A 24460-nucleotide genomic window follows, 5' to 3' on the forward strand; every position below is an offset into this window, starting at 1 on the left:
AAGTCTTGATAAAGATCTGGCTACCGAACTGCCTTGGAAACGGGAGCCGGCGGAAAAGCAAGGCTTATTTAAATTAAGATAGATCGTATTTCAAGTCCGTTGTAAAGCTGACAAAAAACTTGATAAAGTTCGTAATAACTTATGCTATTTTAACCCTTAATTTGGCAGAGACTTTGATAACACAAATTTATATAATTTGCTAATAAAATTGAATAATTGTACCATCAGAAGCTTCCAAAAAATAAAAATAAAAATCTAGATTTTCCAGATCCCGAGAAAAACTATGTCCGCTACACCGGACTCCGCCAAATTCCTGGAATATAATAGACAAATGGAGATGTCCGCCGAGACGGACATTGCCAAAGAAATAAAACAATATTTAGAAATAAAAAATGTACTTCAAAATGAAAATATATACATTATTTTGTGTGAAAATCAAGTTGAAAATTTCTGGGTTTTTTTCCTGCAACGAAGCATAATCTGACATTGCACTTTATACAGTATACAACTGTTTTTTTGTTGCAATACATACAGCGACCCTCAGATTTGGTGCTCATGAAATGCCCAATATTATCATAACGCACTGAGTCAGCTGGACGAGCTGCAACTGGCCTTTTGACAGTACATTCCACATTTTTTTCACGATGATCTGACCTGTTAGACTTAGTCAAAGCTGTATATAAGTCTAGTCTGAAGGCTTTTAGTGGTTTTGATTCTAGATTTTTCGAGCAACAGTTTTTTTTATACAAATGCCACCCATACATATGTCAAGAATTTGTGTAAAGATATTCAAGTACCACCTTCGACTTTTAAATGGAATTCTGTATAGAGAAGCAATTTTTCTTGATTTTTTCAACAAGGGGCCGAATTTTATAGTACCTATCCGAAGTTTCGAAATTACTGTCGGCAAAATGTAAATATCGACGGATTTGTTGATATCTTTTTAAGGTCATAAGATCGGCTATATATATCTTAATTGTTTAGACCAGTAGTCTAAATATGATGGCATCACAACAATTCCCATCATAATTTTTATCGCCAAAAAGTCACGAAATTCGTCAACAGTTAAGTCAATAGATCTTCCAGATTTCTGCATTGAAAATTTGTTTGTTTCAGCAACAATGTCTATAAAAATATCTTCCGAGAAGAATTTTAGAAAATATTTCATTGTTGAACTTTTAGGATCTAAGTCCTCGTATTTCGTCATTATCGTTTATAATTTCCATCTCGGCTTTATGTTGGAAAAGCGCACGACGCCATGCATATTCCAGTGAAAATTTATTGACAACTTTGCGCCTTTTACTGGCAATTTTAGGTTGTCTTGATCGAGTTTTTCGCGTTATAGGTACTGGTGTAGGCAAAGATGGAATAGACGAAATAGACGGAATATCAGTATAATTTTCTTGATCAATTACTTCCCGCATACCTATTATGCGGGAAGTAATTGGACATTAATGGGACATTTACATCCTGCAATGTATGTACCTCATAACTATTTACATTGTTGTAAATAAGCTCATGGTCATTTTCAGAACTATTTGAAATATTCATTCGTTCTAGCGAGGATGACAACGAGGGCGCTGATGAGGAAACATATGAGTCAGCGTCAGAATTATCAAGCACTTCATTTTCGTCAGTAGAAACATCACTTGCTTCAGATTCAGCATGTTCTTTAGGTATGAGCGCCAAAATTTTAGCTGAGCGGCCTAACACCTTGTGCTGTTGGATGGTAAACAAAAAGTCTTAGCAAAGAAGTGAGTTTGTTTACGAAAAAATCTATGCATTCATAAAAATTACATTTATTATATTAGTAAAGTTAAACTCGGTGTCATTGGCAGAGTCCGCCACTGCGGACAAATATGACTAAACAGCGTTTAAAGCATATATGGTGAAGTCCGGTGTGACGGACAACTGATTTTGCGGCAGTTTAGAGAATGACAAAGTAATAAAATGCAATTTTATAATAGTCGTTCCTTTCAATTATATAACAAAGATTATTATTTTGATTCAAATTGACTCGTTTTTTTGCAAAATAACAGAGATAAACGCATATATACCTTGGTAAAAACAAGTGACGTGCGAGGCGGTGACATTTTACAGATTAACTAATATAATGACATTGAGGGTACTCCAACTATATTTTTCTACCCATCCGCAGAAATACAAAAATCGATTGCCATGTGAAAATATACTAAATATTTTCACGAAAACCTGTCATATTTTTTCAAATGAGTCAAATTAAGGGTTAAGGGCTACACGTTTAGGTGGTGACATGTATATTTGTTGTTTTATTTTAATTAAAATCTTTATTCTTCAATTTCTACCCGCGACGTCTGTTTTTTGACGAGAATTATAATTTTCGTGGCAAAATAGTACATTACGATACAAATGCGAAAAATAAGAGCGAATTGCCGATTCGCACATATATATTCGCACGTACGTTTTACAGTACATATGGCCCTTTAAATCGACATAGCTACGTAATGTGCTAATTATCACACTACTGCGGCAAAGTAGCACCATATGTACTGTATATTATAATATCTCCTTCCCTGGGGCTCAAACTATCTCAATACGTACAGTTCAGGAGCGGCATCAAGAAATAATACAGGCAAACAGACACTTTATTAAAAACATATTGTAAACCTATTTTAGTACCTACGACTATCTGAATTATGATTTGTAATCCATATTCACAAAAACATTAATAATTCGACCTAGTTATTTTGCTATCCTACTGCCTGCCTACCTGTTATTTTAACTTACTCATCTTTAATTAAAGAAAATAATACAAGGCACGTTATTGCCTTACCATGTGTCCCTCATATGTTGTGTGGCCTACGGCGAAGGTGGCGGAGGGAAAACCGCAAGGAAGACTTACAATTACCACAGGTGTCGTCTGCCCCGCATATTTGTTTTTATTTATTTCCTTCTTAGGATTCCGTAGCTCCTATAGGAGAACTTTTAAGGTCCTTGTTGAGATTTTATCAAAGGATTAACAATAGAGCATTAGAATTTTTTTTTCGTTTTTACGATAGGGTGAAAATGGTAACTGGATATCCCGGGCTTTGCAAGCGTTCATATGCTACGTACGCGATAACGCTAATTCTGTATACTCGTTTGTCAACAACGAGCTTAGTAAATATTCCATTACTTTCAGAGCTTTTCCCTCACGTTTTTTCCTCTTCGGGCTTGCACCGACTTTGTTGACAAAGTTGTTCGAGTATCTCGGCTGTCTGAAGTCAATTATAAAGCGTCAGCTTGGATAACTTGAGCAGATTATTCGTTTCCAATTATTTTTAACAATGCGCCGAAATCCGGGTTTGCCGGGAAAGTGGTAGTGGTAGATATGTGTCACTTTGCGATAAGCGCTTTCTCAACTGACATGTCTGAGGATTGGATAATTTTATAAGGAATATATTTAAATTCAAGCTACTGAAATATGTTTTTAACCTTATGTTCATACAACTGAACAAATTTCCAAACAAAATTAGATTGCTCATATGTGCTAAAGAAAAAGTGACAATAAAAAATATTTGAAAAACACGAATCAAAATATTTGTTAAAAACAATTTGATTTGTAAATATAAATATTTATTTTTCCTTTTTTATTGTGGAACGTACCACATTACAATCTATAAATTGTATATGATTGTTGTTGTATTGTTGTGTATTTTTTGATTGTGTTGTGGTTAAGGTTGTAAACCTTAAAGTGCAGATGTCGCTAGTGACGTTGTCACAGTTTCAATGGTTAAATTCGCAGTGAATGACAGATGGTCAGCTGGCGCAATTGGTAACGCATTGGACTGGCAATCCAAAGATGTGTGTTCGAGTCCCACGTTGACCAGATTTGATCATTGTTGATTTTTTCATTGTGATTGACATCTGTATATACAATTTATAATTTGATTTGTTCCCAAAGTTAACAAATCTCTGTTGAACTTTGTCTTGTTCTAACAAACACAAATGTCAAAATGACAATAGGGAGGGAGGGGGGATGATTATGAATTTATGAACCGCTTGTTAGATTTGACAAACATTTATAAATAACGACATAATGTATAAGTGCTCGTAAGTAGATGCGTCGTGAAACGGTACCTATAATTTAAATCAGTGGTCTAATTATAATTTTGCAGAACCTATAATCCCATTGTTAAGATTTAGTGTAAATAGTAGCGAAATTGTTTTATATTTCGGGACAATAAATATCATTATTGTCGTTATAATGAATCAAATTCCGATCTTAGAAAAATGTAAACAAAAAAACGACATGACGCGGTCGGGTGACCAATGATATAAATTTTAAACTTTGCAGCCATTTTTGGGGATACTTTTAAGAAAAAAAAAAACGAATGAATTATTTTAACATACCAAGTGAAAGAGATATTTAAGAGATTTTCAGATCAAATGAGATCATATATCCCCCCCCCCCCTCTCCCGCCTTATCTCCGAAATAACTGTACCTAAAATAAGAAAATAAATAAAAACGAAAAAAATAGTTCATTATTATGTTCACATTTTTAAAAACCCCACGAGATTTTATAGATTCGACAGTATCTTCTACGTTGAATTGCAAGAATGAGGATTAAAATCTACCCAGAAAACACTCTGTAGGAGCTAGGAAACACTAGATCCAAAAGCCGATATATTGGAGGCACACGTTTCAATATATTTTAACTCATAATAAGGATAGTCGAAAGCAGCTCCATGCCCATCGATTAAGGCCAGCCAGGAGTCAACAAAGAGCTTGTTAAAATTCTTCCAAAGTTGACCGCTATCTAACATGCCCCATTAAAATAAAAAAGCAACACCTTTTTTCTTTGCCTTATAAAGAAAGATAAATGCGGTATGTGTAAAAGGAGCGAGCCACTAACCTACTTTTGCTACTCATTTTTCGTGCGATATAAAATTGCATTTTAAAGTAAATGCCCTATTTGAGTATATTAATTGACATATACATTAAGGTCGAATTAATATAATATAGTCTTCATGTAACTTATATATACTTTTAATAAGTAGGTAGTTAAATAGTGCCTAGTAGAAGCCCACTAATACACAATCTCCACACGATTGAGTTTAAATCACGGTAAAATTCGGAACTATTTTATTCGCAAGCAGGTAGTACCATATACCATTATTAAATATGAGCCTTTCAGCACACAAAAACTGCGAGTTTTGTAATTGTTATTATCAAACAATACATATTATCTTTTAATAATTTTCTATAAAGTAAAACTTTGAAATGAACAAGCCACAATTAATAAGTAATAATTGCGTCGTATTTATTATCTCAATTAACTTCAGAGATAGGTATTCAATGTCTGTATAGTTGTTAATTTAGTTGTGAGACTTGCGAGCAATTAACACTTTGTAATTAAGAACAACTGTCAATTTCACTTTAATCTGCTGACTATCGTTATCTATGGCGGCGCCAGGAATTACTTCCATTCGACTCGACAGCGCAACAATGAATGTAACATTAACTATCACTTTTCGTGCTGATTATACATCGAATCATATCACACGTCCACGCTATCTGCTGGCATAGATTCCGCAGGATTAAGCGCACCTATGTCTTTAACCGTAATGTTCAGATAGAATTATCGCTTGCACTTTTATTTCTGCCGATATAAACTGGCGACTCGCGTGGATTAGTGTCAATGCTCTACCTGTTCGCGATTCGACACGCTTTGTCCCAGTTTCGCGCTTACAAGCGATTTAATTAGCCTTGGATCTAGTAATCCTTAAGCGACAATTTGTGATTTTTTGTCACACGTTTTAACTTTTACTCGGTATTTGATAGGATTAAATTGTCGACCTAGTAATACATATCTGATTGGATGACCCTGTTTTAAGTTTAAACGAAAGTTAAGTGTTGTTGATTTCAAAAGTGACACTTTTGATATCTTGGTTGACGTTGGCTTAAAATATTTCTTGTCATTTTTTGAATGGGTGTTTTTGCTCGGGGGAGAGAAATTTAACGATAATAGCGGGTATGACATGAGTAATATTCCAGTACTTGTGAATCGAGTTTTATGCACGAAGTAGGTACTCTCTACTCGAGCCTCCATGGTGGGTGTACCCAGAGTACCTTCCTATTCTAGTATTTTTTTAGATAGCCACAACCCCCGCAGTTAATATTATACTTACGTATGACTGATATTAGTTATTATATATTCAAATGCATCATTGCGCTTTGTGCTATCTGCGTCTGCGCCAATTTTTGTTTGACGCCAGTCGCTCGCAGGCAGGTGCGTGGAGCGCGCGTGCGTTAAACAACTTTGTGCAACAGCTGATTTTGGCGCCAACGCGATCTTACACACGATCAAGAAATAAAACCTACATTTAAAAAAAAACAAGTTTTACATTAGCATTGTTTTAGTGTAAAGTGTACAAAGACTAATGAAGATGACAGTTAATCGAATAAGAGTTGTGGTGCTTGGCAGCGCTCGTTGCGGGAAATCGGGTAAGGTTAATTTGAAAATGTTGGCATGCTCACCTGACTAATAGGAATGGAATGGTTGCAATTTGAGGCCACTTTTGTTTTTATTTTCCTGACGAAAATACGAGATAATCACTTAACCATACAACATTGAACCAAGTTTGATTTTATAGAATCTTAATTTACCGTCTATCTCTGTCTGACATCTTAAGTAATCGAAGAGAGGAAGAAATAAAGTGAAAAAATATCATGTGTTTTGAAGAGAGTGCTCGACTTAAATCAATTATGCCTAATGATCTCCCAAAGGATTCTCTGATTTATTATGAGAAAGAACCGGACGCTGTAATTAAGGCTGTTAATTTAATTACTGTTATCGTTAGTTTTATTTTGTTTTATGTGAAGCTAACCGGCGCTCGGCAGGTGCCTATTAGTGTTATCCTACTGATTTATCATGACCACTCGAACTCGGACTCCAGCCATCCGACTCTCGCTCTCGGTTGAGTTCATTAACTCCCAACTAGAGCATTCATAACTATTACGAAGATTTCAATTCGACTAGCTGTTACGGCTTTGTATTAGCGTGAGTCGTAATCCGGTTTGAAAACAACACATTTTGTTTTGAATTCATAAAGTAAACAAAAAACGTAAAAATGTAAATATTTATTTTGCATAATTAGTTTGTATCTGTTTCATACTTATGTTATGAGGTTATGAGTTTTCTCGTCCGACTTGGGTTGATAATTAACCCGGACAAGTTTCCAAATGTAATTGTCAACATCTTTACGCACTAGTTCAGTGACTGTTACTGGGTCAATGAAACCTTAGCATTTAAATAGCTCGGCCCTAGTGGCTCTGATACAACTTGCGTGATTATCTACTGATTTGCATGAACTTATTTATCCCTAGCCCTTTCGCACTGAGCCCTTGAATGGAAATGAGGTAGCTAAGCTTTAGCCAGTTTAGCCAATCCTTCCCTTATTGGATATCTTACGATCGAATTTTGAAACAGTTTCAAAACAAACTAGCAACATGTGGGTTGCAGGTTAGGGTGTCGCAACTGTTATCAGCTACGATAAGCAGATTTAAGAACGGCCATTTACGGTCAAAGATAACAAGCAACGATTGATTTGGAAAAAGATTATGAGGAAATGTTAACCATGTGTTGATATATATTTTATTAAGAAACCTAAAATAGGATAAACACGTTAAAATTGCATTTATAAGACCAAACATCCGGTACCTGAAAACATCTTAAATTGGTAACAAACTCACTGAAAAATCCGATACATTTAACAATTAACGTTATACCTATTAAATGCATGTGCATTCCTAAATGGTGGATCCTTTGTTGCGTCGTAGACGTCGTAGTGTCAGGTGTGAAACAAAGGCGCGTTATCAGTTGGACTCAATGCTATCGCTTGATAACTCAGGTACTGTGTCAATAGCCTTCTGGCCAATTCCATGAAAGCAATCATAATAATTATCGTTTGCTTATAAAATTCCTTGGTGCTTATAACTAATGCGTAATAACTTATTATGTCAAGTGAATCTCGTCACGTCACGAGCTTTTTGTCTCTATATTTAAAACGTTTTATCTTTATTTTAACTACTTTAAATTTTTTTCTTGATGTGGCCTAATGAAATGACTTTATTTTTCTTTCATATTTGGTGCCGTTAAAAACGTATCATGTATAGGAACATTTCAAAGTCTTGAATAGCAATGGTAGGTATGTATGGCAGGTTATTCTAGGACGTTTAATGGCAGACGAGTAACGTAAACAATGGTGTTTAATGATCTGATTCATAATCTGTACCTACTCTAATTTTGGCCAGATCACGTTGAATAAATAGATCAACTCGTAGGTATCGAAAGTTTACAAACAGTTGGTAGTTAGTCAGCGTCGAGAATTAGTAACGGCGTCATAAAGTTGTTGTCCTACCCGAAGTAGTGAATGTATAAGGCGTTCAGGCATTTGTCATCAATCTCCGAGTATATGTACTGCCTATACGAAGGCCGATGCCAAATTATGATTATTTCCAAAATTAGGACAAAGTAGGTACCTATTTTCGTGCTTCTGTACGATGTGATACAAGTCTTTAGAATGTTTAGCTTAAGATAGAAATGAATCGTTTTGTATTAAAATATTTTTGAAAAAAATATATTTCTATAGTTTTGTGTTCTTTGTGTGTTATGTGTTCTTTTAGGCGTTTATGACTCAATCGCTGATTACTTAAATATTTTACTGAACGGATGGAGTACATTTATGCTCTGGTGTTTGCTTGACTTCCTGCCCGGCGATGCTAAAAAGACCAAGGGGCAACCTTTTCGCATCATGCTCAAAAATATACTGTAGCATTTTTCTTGTAGTAAATCTCTTGTGATATTTCTTCACAATGTTAGTCATCCAAATGAAACAGGGCAGTCCTAAATATGAATATTCATGGTTTATGACTCCTGTAATAAGAGCGTTAGTCACCATGAAGAATGCGTGTTGGTGCCAGACGCCGGCGCAGTGAGGCGGCTTGCAGTGGGCTGGAGAGTGATCACATCCGCCGGTACCCTTATTCAGGAAAGTATACTAAAGCGGACTTTTTTTGCAGTGAGAAATTTTTTTTAATGGCTGCTTAAATAGGATAAAGTGCTGAAAATTGTGTAGTTTGACACGTTGCTCCATATAAACATGCGGTGATAAATAAACACAAATCTATTGCTATGTTGGTATGGTCACCACAAAACGCTGGTCATAATTGTAATTTAACATGTTTAAAGTTTAAATTTAAATTATTATATGTTAGTATTTCCAAATGTTATAGATAAAAAAAATACAGAAAGCGTGATTGACTTGTCCGGTGTCTTGGTGGTCCAATTTCGGGTCCGCCAGCAGACTGTACATTTTTTTGTGTATTTTCTGACCGCTGAGTTAATTTTACGCATGCGATTCAAATTAAAGCAGAATTGGTTTATAATTTAAACGTTCGCACAAAAATGGGCGGACAGGTGAAGTGAGCCCACATTGTTGCATTGTGTGCAAAGTTAGTAGTTTTTTCATCTCAAGTAAGATGCAGTATCTGCATGAACTAACACTTCTTCTTGCCACACACAGTTTTTTTGGGTACGATACAAAAAAAAAACTCCAGGTAATCTTTGCTAATCTTTGAGCCATCAAAATCAAGCAACTTCCACACCGGTTATTACGGTCCAGTAAATAATTATTGGCTACCGAAGGAGGCCGGAACGGGAAAAGCTTAGATCATTGTTCCGTTCTTACCGTCTGCGCAACGTTGTTAAGTTATCATTATCCTGTTGGACCTACGCATTATAATACCTTGTATTCTGAAAGTATAAGCGGGCGCCCCCGGTGTTAAATGTAAAGATAAATATTTGCAAATCGTCGGAAGCGGCAAGAAATGTGCCAACAAAAATCCACTTTCGTTCGAACGCAACATTTTTAGGCTTTGTTGAGTTTAAAATATACTAATGTGATAGATTTGTCACTTTTTTATGTTTATTCTATTTTTTATGTAAAAAAACACAATTTCTTACCGAAAATGTTCAACATAATGATGATTATTTAAATTGGCCACTAATAAAAACATTTAAAAGGGTGCTTAGTGTCATCGATTCTTTATTAATCTGCCATTTGGTTTGTCATGCATATATATTTTTAAAAGCGTGAAATTATATCATTTGATTCACTAATAGGAAGAGGCCACGTAATAGAAAGTATAAACAATAAGTCGGCGAAAGCTAGTGAAATTGATTTATAGTATCGGCTCGGGACGTTTTGGGAAACACTCGAGAACATTAACACAACAATTAAAAAAGATTAGGTAACCTCGCATCTGTTAAGTAATAGTCGCCGACACTCGACGTTTTATAACACTCAATTGAAGAATGTCTCGTGTCATTGTGATATCACAATATTGGTTTTTTGTAATATATATTTGTGGAGAAATACCGTTAATTTCGTGTTTGAAATAAAGATATTCAATGACATGTATTTGAAACAAGATATTGTACTCCAAATACTGGCTAATTGCGATGCACTTTATGCAACATAAACATCATTTCTAATACTCACTTTCGTACAATAAATTATTTTTATTTGTATTTTGTATTTGAATTACAACACAAATAAATATAATAAATAATAAAATACATATTTTGTTTTTGTAATATTTTTCAAAGTTCTTAATATGGCTCTTATATTCATAAGTTTTACATTTAAAACTACATAATTATTATGTATATTCAAATTTAAATTAAGTCGATTTTATTGTATTTATGTTTTTTGTCACATTTTACTAATAAGTACTTCTTTACTCTTTAACTCTCTAAGTAATACTAGGACAAATATGGTACTAAAAGTAAATATAGATATACGTAGGTATGGGTATACATAAAAAAGTTGATCCGAACATTTAACTCAATAAAAAGTTGCTCCGACCATTTTACTCAACGAAAGTTCCGATATTTATGGAAACCTAGAAGTCAAACTAGTTTTATGGCAAACGAATGTATACAGTGATGTTGATGGTGACACATAGTATTTTGATTTGGTGATAATGGCAAAAATAGAAACTTGGTTGCTTTCAGTTTGCATTGACTAGTAGGTATCACATTAAATGTTATATCTGTCATTTAATTATTACCCACCTAGTATAGGCGAAGCAACAAGAAGGTATAGAGGGAAATGCTTGGAACACAATTTTGACTCCGTAGCTTTGTTTGGACTAGTTAGGAGGTGAACATATCAAAAGTCCCCAGCCGTATCCCTCAAGCCGGGGGGAGAGAAGGTTAGAAGCTCTCATTTTTCAGTTTTTTACTTATATTTTGGAAACTTTGGGTCATAGCGACATGACTACTTACACAAAATGAAAGCTGATTAAATTTGCTTCAAGTTTAATTTAGTCAAGTTTTTCATAAATGTTTCAAAAGTACAGTTTGAGGCATTACAATATGTTGTGTTGTGAAATCAAAAAGTAAATTTATACGCCTGCGTATTTACTCACTGCTTTTCTTGTCATTTATTATTTGAACTAGATGCGTTGTTTACGTTGCGAATACGCTCGCTTCACACTTCACAAGAGAATTTGGCGAGTTCTTGATATACAGGCGTATTCTAAAAATATTATGACATTGGTGCAACTCTCGGACATAAGAATAGGCATAAGAATACGCGCTAAGATTGATATCATATATTTTCAGAAATATCGGCAATATAAAAACTAATTTTATTTACGTATGACCGCTGTGATCACGGCTACATACTTAGTCAAAATTGTATTACTTATGCAATTAACTTGCTAAAGTTAAGTTGTGCTGTTCTCGAGAATGTTTTCCATCGTGTAAGAAAAGTTTTCGGTTAAGAATATTTGTCACACAAACCAGAGTTTGTTCTCCACAACGGTACATAACTACCGACGGAATGCGTAGCTTTGTCCGAAGAATTACTTAACCCGCAGGTTTGCCTCCGAGCTAAACGTACTCCTAATGTACGAGTAAACGCTTTCAGTAAAGCACACCCCATTATGCAATTACATACAAAATAATCAATCACGAGCGCATCTTGATTGTGTGATTAAGCAGTTATCCGCGTGCATGCCTTGAGGTAATCGCTTGAAGCAAATGCGTGTGCTTATTAGCGATTTAATTTGGCTAATGAAAACTTATCTCACTTATTCGGAAAGTATTTTTGCAGGTAGGTACTCTTATTTGTATTCGATTACCGCAATAGTTACTCCCGCGTGACGAATGTCGGGAAGAATTTTAAATTCGTTTTATGCTATATAATCCATTACAATTTTATTTCATAATTTGAACATTTTGAACTTATTCTTAGTAGTTACTTATTCTAAAGTTGTTAGTTAATACCGACTGATAAGTAATAATGAGAAAAGTGTCAATACCTAACCTAGTATAAATTTTGCCATAGAGGGTAAATGTCGCTACCCACATACTTAATCAATCTATCAAGAGCAAAATGTAATCAGACACATAATCTCAATCTCTATCAAATCTCAGAGCTGTCCTTCAGAGCGGGCATTCTTTTTCGATAGGTAATGTGTCTTCATATACATCATTTACCCTGACATGGTTCAAAATGGTGATTTGTAAATAGCCTACCATATTAAACATTACAAACAGCTGTCTATATCTAATACGCTAATTAGACTTGGTTAACACTTCGTTAATCGCGGTCGCTGCATAATTTAACGGTACACTTTTGTTAAATTGCTCATGAAGTCAGATTAGTCATTATACAGATGTCGAATTCTAGAAATTGCTAAATCGTATCAACTCCAAGGTATTTTTGTATGTATGATAGTAAGTTTGTCGAATGAGGTCGTATCATAAAGTCCGAAGCAGTGGGATGCTAGATCGAGTGCGAGAAAATGTCAGAGCTGTATTTATAGTGCCGGCCGCATGCCGGTCGCAGTCTGAGTCACCCGGTCAATCGTCTGCCGGGACCCTACGCTAGGGCTGTCACTAATCTCATATTCGGGCCTTTAGAATTGTTTGAACTTTTGTAGACTATACGTTATCTGGGGGCACGGTAGCGCCCCACCAAGACGAACCTACCTTTTCTCGAAGCGCTTCGTCGTTTTTTGAACCCACATAACTTGACTCTACACCTTAGTCAAAATTATGTGGCTTGGTCGTTTCGCTACCATCACATGGGCGTGACGTGAAAAATATATTCACTGTTTATTACTTTTCTGTTATAGAATAGTTCTTGTAGTATTAACAAAAGGCCAAACCTAATTTTGACTAGGGTGTATAGTTTATGAAGTTAGGGCTGGTAGAGTTAGAAGCTTGACTCTACATGAGATCTGATAACTTTTTAGAGTGCGAACCTTATTGTTTCAACTTGGCAACATTTTACATGAAAATGTTTTTGGTGGGATGTAATGATCAAGAATACTTTCATTATTCCTCATGAAAATCGATAGGTACCTACTTACGCTTACTTTACTGTACCATAGCTGTTAGATAGAAATACGAGTAAATAGACAGGAGGATCACAAATGAATTAGGTACATCAAATGATTGAATCAGCTATTTACAGGCAGCAGCGTCTTATGTAAATTAAACTTTTCAGTTGAGGATGTCCGTGACTGCAGTTATAAAAGAGACTTTTAAACAATTATAAGCTAATTTCATCAACATTATGTGCAGTGAGCTGCAAAAGTGCATACCCACCTTATGAATGGAAATAATTCATAAAATTGGTATGAACGTTTGGAGCTAGGTGTACAACCAGTGTTTTTTACGATGACATTCCTTTTCGTTCTATGGTTGCGTAGTCATGATATTGTTTAGTATGAATATTCACGTACTAAACCAAATTTTGATAACTATGCCACAAATATGAAATTTTGTGATGATGTCGTAATACATATACAGTCATGTCATGCCTATTCCTGTTATTAGGTGTTTGAATTAAGTATCATATTTTGGTAGGATTTTCTCCTAGTATACCTACATATGTAATAAAACCACTGCTGACCCCAAATGAGCCGACAATAGGGTCTAGAGTTTTAGGATAAAGATTATAGATAGGGCAGACCCTATCTATAGTCTATATCTTAAAAAAATTATAACATAGATAACAAACTAAAATAATATTAATTATAATTAAAGATTTGACGGCCCTAGCCTTCAAGCGATTGAGTTACTCACTCGTCAATTTATAAACTCTCACCAAAATATTTATTTTTAGCGCCAAGACTAAATTTAGTATCATCGCTTAATAATAGAATGTTAACGTGGAACGAGAAAATAAAATAATGAAACATTCTAAAAGGAGAATCTTACTCCGATATACCATTTAACGCACTATGTAGCAATGATTTACGCATTAGGCAAAGTGTTTGAAATATTAACTACTTAAACTATACGGGTTGTTTTTTCAACCCGTAGCCAAATTTTGCGTGGTAAATATATAGGTCATACTGAGCAACTATTACTGATCAACCATGAAATCGCGAAATAACTTCTGGCTTGGTCTCATAGTAAAAGTTGCTCAGTATTTATGACCTATATTTCCACCGGGTAAAAAATATAGCTAGGGGTTGAAAAACAACCTGTATGTGTTTATTGTTTCATCGACAGTCTGTATATTATAAGCTGTTAGGCACACTAATTATCATGATTAAGAGGACTTACTAGATGAGCCCCTTCTCATATTTGAGAATTTTAGGTAATATCTCTTTTGCGCCGGCGGGGGTGGAGTGCGATAAGGACCACTGCAGCTTAGGGAAAAAACCTGTGTAAAAATCTCAGAAATCTTAGATTCTTAACTTTTACTACTAAACTGAACTCAACCAATCGTAATGAAATTTTAGAAACGGAATGAGATATAAATTATATGTGTCTGACCCTTTTGATTTTTGCATTTATTGATGCCGATTATGTATGCTATTTATTAGGCGTCTGTTAACGGTGCATTTTTTGGCCGTTTTAGCGCTATTTGAAGTGACTTGGTTCTTATAAAAACCAGAATATGAAAAAAGAGGAAACCCACAGACACGGGTAATGGTAATATTGAACTCATTTAAAGAATTATTCATATAGGTCCAAATCCAGAGGAGACAATGTCGAGAAGGTTTATATGGACAAATGACCACTAATGTTTCCAGTTAAGGGGATATGATATAGTCCTTACGCTGGGATAAAACTTTAGATGTATCGGAAGTAGGTACCTATTTTACTCATATTAATTGTTGTCTCTCCCTTATACCCACGACCTTTTGGACTTTCAATGTCCACTAGTACCTGCCATTTCTAAATCTATATACGAATTAACTGGCCCCACGCATTCTAGACTTGTAGGTCACGCGCCAGAGTTGAGAAACACATCACTTGTCAAATTCTAAACTTGGCAGGGAGAAATCAGAAATTAGCAAGTCGCATAGGATGTCAATAAGTACAAGAGAAAGTTGCATCCTTCGAATGCGAGACGCGTTAAAATTAACACACTTCATTTTTATAATAGTCATTCATTTAAAGCCGTAGCTCAACTGCTAGTGGATTAAAGGATCGCAGTTTATTTAATTAAGTGAGGTTTACGGAAATGAAATTGACGTTAAAAATGCAAATGAAACAGTTGGCGTCCAATTACCGCGACTAGCGTGGCGAACTCCGGATCGTGTCTGCAATCACCTCCGCGATGCTCTTAATTAACATTTACCTTTGCTACCTTATTCACTCACAGACGTCTCGGTTAAATCCTCGGTTCTCGAGTACCGTTATAGTTCTCGTTACCGGTACCGTACATTCTGGAAATAAATCTAGAATTTCTTCAACATCCAAAAGCCGTGAACTCGCTTCCAGCGAGCGTGTGTTCATTTAGAGTTTACCTACTTGAAATTAACATTTGCGGTTCTTACATAATTCGTTGCCAGATGTTGAGATTTCATTATTCATGAACATCTTTTCTTTGAGTGTCGTTGAACTCACGATCTTTTAGGGATTGCAAATATTGGAAAGAAAGATTTTACATCAACTTATGGAGATAACCAATTTTATTGCCATTTCGTTCTGAATCGCATAATTTATTGACACGCGAGTTAATCTTTAAAATCATCGAATAAATCAAATGCGACATGAAATTTGCAATCCGAATGATGTATGAATTGGAAAATGAAAAAATTGAGAAAAACTAGTATGAATAAGTAGTAAGTAGTTATGTGGTTTTAAATGAGATTTCATATTTTCGACAAAAACTAGAGCGGTATATTGATCTTCAAATCGGTTAAAGTTTTGATATTGATATGATACGATCGCGCGCGCTGATTGTCGCCTGTCCCCTTTACTTTTCTCGATATTTATAGATGGGATCATAAAATCACTTGTCTCCTCGTACCATCTTTATGCAGATGACTTGCAAATCTACTCAGCGGCAAGCATGGATAAGTTGGGACCTTTGATAAGCCAAATTAACCGGGATCTGGATTCCATCCGCGATTGGGCATCATCCTCATCATTTGGTCAATGGGGAGAAGTCGCAGGCAATTTTGATCGGGCGTCCTCACTTCAGTAATTTTTTAACAAGCAGATACGTCTGCGAGCGATACTCCAAATTTTTATATTAAAGGAAAAAATGGAAAAAGTTACGCTTCTGGCAGGACTAATTGAGCTCAATTGGTTAAGAGCAAACGCAAGGTTGCGGGTTCAAGTCCTGCCGGAAGCGTAACTTTTTCCATTTTTTTGCTTTAATGTAAAAATTTGGAGTCCTCACTTCATCTCCAAGTTGTCTGAAGTGACAATGCCTGAAATCATCTTTGATGGAACTCACATTCCTTTCTCGTCTACCGTCAGGAATGTAGGCATTGTCATTGATCAGACCCTTTCGTGGGTTCCCCATGTCTCTGAAACCAGTAGGAGACTCTTTGCTTGCCTGCACTTGCTTCGTCGTCTCCAAAGCTTCCTCCCTATTCACACAAAAGTAATGCACGTTCTCTCTTGATTTCAATTCTGGATTATGCAGATATTGCCGTGCTAGCTCTCATTGAGGAACTGCTTGATAAGCTTGAATGTCTGCAAAATGTGTGCATCAGATATATTTTTGGGTTACGAAAATTTGACCACATTTCATGTTTTCGCTCCCAGCTCAAGTGGGTGCCCATCCGTCGCCGTAGAGACATCCATATACTTTCCCTTCTCTTTAATGTCCTGTTTTCTCCTTCTTTCCCTACTTAACTCTCGGAAAGATTTAAATTCTTAGCAGACGGCAGCGGGCACCGACTTCGCTCCAGCACGAATCTCTCGCTATGTATCCCACCTCACAAACGTCAATCCTATGGCAAGTCTTTCACGGTTTACTCTGTCAAATTATAGAATTCTTTACCATCTTCTCTTCGACAGTGTCAATCTGTCGCATCGCTAAAGGCGAATTTAAAAAAAAATTATGGCTTTCGGACGAAATTTAAAGGATATGTGCTGTATTGTAGTTTTTGTATATATGTAATATATATTATAGAATATATAAGTATTTAGTTGTATATATATATATATATATATATATATATATATATATATATATTTGTTGTAGGTCATATATCGTTGCATGTAAATTGTAGGTTATAAGTAAAATAAATACTTTTTCTGTTTGAATTTTTTTTTGCGCCATTTTGTACAGTACGGATGTCTACTGTCTCCAATTCTCCCTCAATTACTCAAAGGTTAACTGGAAGAGATCCCTTAAAGGGATTAGTTCGCCTTTGTTATAGTTATAGATCAATAGATATAGTTTAGTTTTATTTTCATACTAACGTAGCTATTAAGTTTTGCGGGTTACTAACTAAAATATGGATCTCGTAAACAGGTCTGAAATAAAGCATTTTTATTTTATTTATTTATTTATACTAATGATGAGTGTTTTATTTCCTGCTTTATTTTAATTTTTGTACAATAAAGAGTTTTACTACTACTACTATTTCGCTCCCACTTATTGGTGCGCGCGAGATGCACTGCGAATAGTGTCAAGGTCATAACTATATCAAAACTTTAACAAATTATAATATTAAAATCAAGAGGTTTTTTCACATTTCTCACGAAAATTGTAAATTATGTTCAAATCGTATCTATAGTTCAACTCTACCACGCATACATAACATAGCAGCCCTAGAAGCCATTAAAACTCTTTTAATTTTCAAACGCATGGTGGCGTATACAGTTATTCGCGGGATATTTAGAAATTTCATGCGGTTTTATTCTTATTATATTAATTGAATCGTTCTTTATGGCATATACTTTTCATATCCGACTCTCTACCAATCTCCTTGTAACCTATCCGATATAAGGTTATTCCTACTCATTGGTTGGCAGCACCTCGCTATCAGTCAGTCGCGAGATACGTGGTTGTGGATTACCTTGAATGGCGCTATCAATGCAGCAGTGAAAGTATTCGTTAGTATAATTGACCGCTTGTATCAATACCCATGTTTATTCTGCATGTTTTGATAAGGGAACAACTTTTCTGAGACATTTCACGCTAAAGTACGTGTGCTTGTACAGTTCGCTACCGAGTTTTACTTTTACTTTATCGCCGTCCCGATCAATTAATTTATGGTCGACATTAATTTGAAGGAGGTATTTATTTATTATAGCTGCAGCCACAATTGCTTTGGAAAGCGAGTGTGTAAGACTAGACGATCCGGTGTTTTCGTTCACGACTCCCCTTGCCTCGAACGTAATTATGTCGATGGAGATCAAAGTAACTTTGCTTGTAAACATAATGTTAGGTACTTCACATTTGGAAATGGATTTAAATTTTAATTTTCTCTTTTAACCCTATACTTACTACGAGTACGCAAAGCTGAATTAATGCCAATAGATTATTAATAGTATACACAGATAAAGAGTATTGTTGCATTCTTAAGCTAAAAGGGTAGTATCCAATTAATACGCTAGGCGATGTTTCTTGCTAGCAGACCTCAAAGCAAATACCCAGTAACACACTAACATTCCGACGTGTGACTTCTTGTACACGGTAACGAATGGTGGACCTAAATGAAAGGAAGGTACACACTACACAGTGACAGCCTCAATGGATACTTGCAATTAACATACATTTGGCACAAGAGGCTATTAAACAGACAATACTGGGTTTTAACAAAGGCGCTTGTAACAAAAACATACAGTACCCCTAGTGTAACTTTGATCGACATCATAACGTGACGAACGCGTTTGCGTTAAGTCTCATTTTGTATAGGATTTTGAGTTTCCAAAACGTCACGCTTGGCGCGCTCTTTCGAAATCCAATACAAAATGAGACTAAACGCAAACGCGTACGTCACGTTTGGAAATCGAATTTAGTTACACTAGGGGTACTGAACTAAGAATTATCAATGAATTTGAGTTTATCAATAAACTCAATAATAATAAGATCCTAGCTAATATTAAGCTCATATAGAGTAACATAAAATCCAATCTTTATTACAATGTAAGCCGCCATAGTTTATATTTATTGCCACCCAATGAATATAAAAAAAATTAAATGAAATTTAATTTAAGCGACGTTTAAGTTATTGGCATAGGTCAAAAATATTCATACTCGTATTAATATATTATAATCCTATCATAAATATCAATAAAACGTTTTTATTTCCAAATAATATTATAATTGAAGAAGCAAAGGCTCTCCAAGCGTCAAAAGAAATTGATTTAACTTTACTGTCTTCAGTAGTTACATTGAAGTAAATTTGGGAAGTATTTTAACCTTTAGTACGGGGCTTCATTGTTATGGTTATATTTTAAATTTATTGTAACATTTTTTTTTATAATAAAGGTAAGGTATAAGTTGTAGTACCTACAGTTTGTAATAAAGTGCAACATAGTACTGAACGTTGACTACTTTTAGCGTTCACCATAAATCACAAGCTGACAATACATTCAGAGCGACATGTTTATCTGCACGCTGTGAAGCGAAGATAGGCACGGTTAGGCGATTGAAGCAAATCCGTTCCAAAATATTTGTATCCTACTCTCTTATGTCCTAGACAATAGAGTTGAAATCAGATAATATTGATTTTAATATTCCTTGACATAAATAAACCCGAATTTACCACGGCAGTCGGTAAAACGGCAAACTGATGAGATGAGACGTAGAGATCATTTCACGAACCATTTTACTATTTATGGTACATCATATTTTACTGATCTAGCGTAAGCGTATAAAACCTTACATATTTCTGAGTGTCAGCTATTAAATTCCTTTTGAACGAGTTGGCTATAAACTATTTAAGAATATGACCAATTTCGAAAGGATAATATTTATAGTAAATTTCCACGGATACATACGCCAGACTAAATAAATTTCTGATGAATTCATAGCCTATAAGACCATGTGGTTGGACATTTATTGACGTTCTTGCGGATGCTAAAAATAATAATTAATACGAAGGAAACCTAAACACATTCAGCGGGCTTTTTCTCGTGACCAGTAAAAGGCAGACGGTTGAAATTTACACAAAATATGTATTTCTATTAGTTGAAAAACATCAAACAAATTAACAATGAAGGGGGAATAGCAAGGAAACATTATGTTTTGTTTTAATTGTATCGCTATAGAGCGGTTAAACATACAAACGTCAAACAAAAACCTATCACTACCGCTAAAGCGTGAGTCGGTCTAAAGAAAAAAAAAACATTGTACAATAATGTGTGATACGCAATTGCGCAACCTCTAGGGCTTGCCTTTTGGTTTGGTTGGGGTTGGAGTCTAAGACTTGCCTTTGCTTGGACGCGGGTCGAACTTGCAGACACCTTACTTGTTATGATCTTAAAATTTTGGTTTCGTCTGTATTATAATTATACTTTTGAAGTAATTCTATTAACAACTTTTCATTAGACATATAATTCAAAAATATTTTAAATGTCTATATTCAGTCTGCTAAATACAGTTTCTAAGTAACTAAATATGCATATTCTATTTTATTTTATGCAAATTAAGAAACTATTATCTATTATATAATAATTAACGTTTGGTCAACAAAAGCCAACGCGTATATGAAGCTTGAAATACGTAGATTCTCTATAATTGCCTTCAGCTTTATTTAACGTGCATGCAACCCAATGTTTGCTTTCCCTCTAATTGAGACTTGTAGTAATAAATTAATTCAGGAACACAACTTTTGTAACACCTCTTACCCATTGCTGCTAATTGCTGCTTTCTCTAAACTTCAATGTTTCGATTGCGGCGGTTTATTGGGCAATATTGTATTTAGTATCTATTTGTAACCTTAACTGCCTTTCAATGTAACATTGCAGCATGTTTACATGTTGTTAATGTTGCTCATTAATTGTTTATAATGGATACTTATGATTGTTCCGTAGTTTTGTAGTGCCATTGAAATTAGCAAGATACTAGAATCTTGCTAATTGCAATGGTCTACAGCACTAGACTATGATTGTAACCACAGACAAATGAGGTTTTAGCTTTTGTCTGCCTCGCTAGCCCTAAACGTCATTTTATACGAAACCCACTCGTGTTGGAACGTTTGACAAGTATTTAATTATAAACGTACCAATCTGTGCTAATAGAGTTAGCTAGTTGATACTTTTTACTGATATTTTGTTGAATTATTCAAAATGAAAAAAAAAAACAAAATTTAAAAAATTACTCTGCTCGTAGGCCTCAAGGGCTCTATTACAAGTCAATACAACATTTATAGTAACATCATATAGTGTCATGAAAAATAGATAACAACATCTATAAATGCAACAGCCAATACCTGGGTAAACATTACATTATAATAATCTTAAAATAAATAATTACTAAAATACAACATAGATGTATAGTCTCTATGGTTAAAAATACATTAAAACTTGAGATGTAAAAGGTCCACAATGTCAAAGTACTAATACTCGTACTAATAAGATTTCGAGGTTTGAAATCTCTCCAAGTGTCAAAATGAAATTTATACTAAATAAATAAATCACGTCTAGACTGTTGAACTAGCAGTCTCACAAACGAATGTTACAGAATATATAACTAGTATGTATCCAACAAGTCAAGTATATTATACAATATTACAGAGACGCACAGTCTCCACGGTTAATACATTAAGTTTGTAGATGTATAAGGTCCCCACGGCCATTGCTCAGTAAATTCACTGGTAAAATAAAAACCATCAACTATCAAATACTATAAAAGGTACTTAATAATAATTGACTTATTTAGCGATTACTTATTCTATACACCGCTGGCTAGAGTAACCTGACAGATTTTAAAGGGGTACTCTTGACCACATTTGGACACTAAAATGTCATGCAAAGTTTTCTGAAATCGATCTCGTTTTAGAAATAATAACAATTCTTGTGAAAATTTGTTTCTGTAACAACTTAGTGAAAAACGCCTTTTTGGCTGCGATGCTGCCACTGTGTGTGGTTTAAACATACCTACGTACAGACATTAAAGTTTTAAAGGAAATTCGCAATTTTTATCTGTACATCTAAAGAAACTTAAATTTTTCGTAGAAATGTTTTTTTTCGCCAAGATGTAAAAAGAAATATCGTGTTGTATTTTTCGGGGATTTTTTTTTTTTGCAGAATTTTAAAACTGACAAGACATTATATTGCTCCTTATTACCAATGCGTGCTTAAAATCTGTCGGGTTACTCCAGCCCACGGTCGGTGTATAAACTAGTGGCGGCGCGTCAAACAAATAGGTACGTATTGGACAAGTTGAGCTTATTTTGGGCTTTTCACTACAAAACTGGTAAGCCGCTGTCAATAGAGTTTTATATAACTAGCCACGCAACAATATTCTTAATTTCGATATGAAGCCGATCAATGTCCTTATTGTTCAAAATATTATTTTACTTATTTCCTGGTATATATAAACACGGTATACGCTAATATGTTTTCTTTTGCGTCCTTGTTTTAAGTACTGTGCTATAAAGGTGCTTTTAATTAATTGTTTGATAACTCCACGGTTTAATTGACACTGAGGCTGCACCTTGCGCAACTACAATTATGAGTGAGACATCCTGTCTAGTCCTAGCGCTCTTACATATAGACTCTCTGATATGTGATTTTAACACACCCGCTAATTTGCAGCTATCGAGTATGTTTTTTTTTTATCAAAGTACATCATATTTTGTTAGCATAAAAACCCGTTCTAGTTTTCTGTTATGCCAAGGTAAAAACGCGTTTTCGCGTATTATTCAAATTTATTTTCAGTTAAAACTTGTTTTGACTATGGAAAACGCGTTTTCACACAGAACGTTTTATATAAGTAAGTCTAGTCCAAACAAATTTTTACTAAGGCACTTTGCGAATAGGTACTAGTTTTGACTAAAAGTCACAGTTAAAACTATTTTTCAACTGTACCCCTTGTGTAAATATTTTCGACAGCGAAATGTGACGTACGCGTTTGTGTTAAGTGTCATTTTGTATGAGATTTTTGACTTTCCAAAACGTCCCGCTTGGCGCGCTGTTCAAAAACCCATACAAAATGAGACTTAACGCAAACGCGTACGTCACGTTTCGCTATCGACTAAATTTACACTAGGGGTACTGAGGCCCTACGGAAAGCTAGTTTTAACTAATGAAAACGTGTTTATGTACTTAATACTGAATTACTGATACATAGGTACGACAAAAATAACGGAGTACCTAACGTGAGATTAAACTACTTATACCTAAGAAAGATTATACAATTAAATCTAAAATCGTGTGAATGAACTACATGGATGGTTAGAGACTTGATCATACAGTCATGCCAAGATGGCAAATTTCAAACTTTTATAGAAGTTTACATTCAAAATGATACGTACATACACACCATTTGAACAGTTATTTTTTGTTTCAGCCGTGGTGGTTCGTTACCTAACAAAGCGTTACATTGGCGAATACAGCTCCACCGGCGGTAAGTGTGGCATTCACGTTAGCCTCGCTATGTGTAGAATGTTTAGAAACAGCCCTTAGTACAGTCAAGAGTTGCCAAGTGTTGGCAAGACTTGCCAACGTTTATTTGCGATATTGGCAGGGCGCGCCAAGGCTGCGCGACGCGACAGCGGCGCCTGCGCCCGGCCGTCGACCTTTGATAGCAGCTTCTTATTGAGACATTGAGAAAGATAATAATCTTATCCGCACACGGTAGTCACAGAGAAGTGCTTATTAGCGAGATAAATCAGTACAAACATTGCGTTTCGTTTACATGCACATTTACTAGAAACTACCTAAGTTTATTGGTCCACATGGCGCAGATTTCACATAGCGGGAATATACATGGTTTATCATCTTATAAACGCTTGGATTTACACGAAACCCTTAAGTATATCTTTTATACATTCCTAATCATCATCTTCTCGTGGGTTGGATACTGAATTCATTTCGTTTATATATTTGGATTTCCTCGTTTTTACACTATTTTCCATTATTTAACCATCTGCATTGTAACAATGAACATTGCATATCTAGAAATAAATTCTAAGGTTACTTCTTGTAACCTAGAATCGTGTTACTGACATAGTATTTCAGAAAGCCAATACTTCGGAATGAGGTCA

The 24460-nt window shown here is 35.0% G+C and overlaps 1 protein-coding gene, 1 non-coding gene and 1 pseudogene across 2 annotated transcripts in view; 2 read left to right on the forward strand and 1 right to left on the reverse strand.

Annotated features, from left to right (window-relative positions):
• Nucleotides 1-654: 654 nt before the first annotated feature.
• On the reverse strand, nucleotides 655-2770 carry LOC133520317 (uncharacterized; annotated as a pseudogene).
• A 1005-nt stretch (nucleotides 2771-3775) lies between these two features.
• Trnaa-ggc (transfer RNA alanine (anticodon GGC)) lies at nucleotides 3776-3847 on the forward strand. The gene has a single exon. It is a non-coding gene; the product is annotated as a tRNA-Ala (tRNA).
• Nucleotides 3848-6207: 2360 nt separating this feature from the next.
• LOC133520592 (ras-related and estrogen-regulated growth inhibitor-like protein) overlaps nucleotides 6208-24460 on the forward strand; it is a 25162-nt gene continuing 6909 nt past the window's right edge. The window contains exons 1-2 of the mRNA XM_061855097.1: nucleotides 6208-6466; nucleotides 23764-23820. Of these exons, the coding sequence (XP_061711081.1) occupies nucleotides 6403-6466; nucleotides 23764-23820 (121 nt within the window). The 5' untranslated portion in view covers nucleotides 6208-6402. The remainder of the gene's footprint in view (nucleotides 6467-23763; nucleotides 23821-24460) is intronic.

Source organism: Cydia pomonella, chromosome 8, assembly GCF_033807575.1.
Source record: "Cydia pomonella isolate Wapato2018A chromosome 8, ilCydPomo1, whole genome shotgun sequence".
NCBI lineage: Eukaryota > Metazoa > Arthropoda > Insecta > Lepidoptera > Tortricidae > Cydia > Cydia pomonella.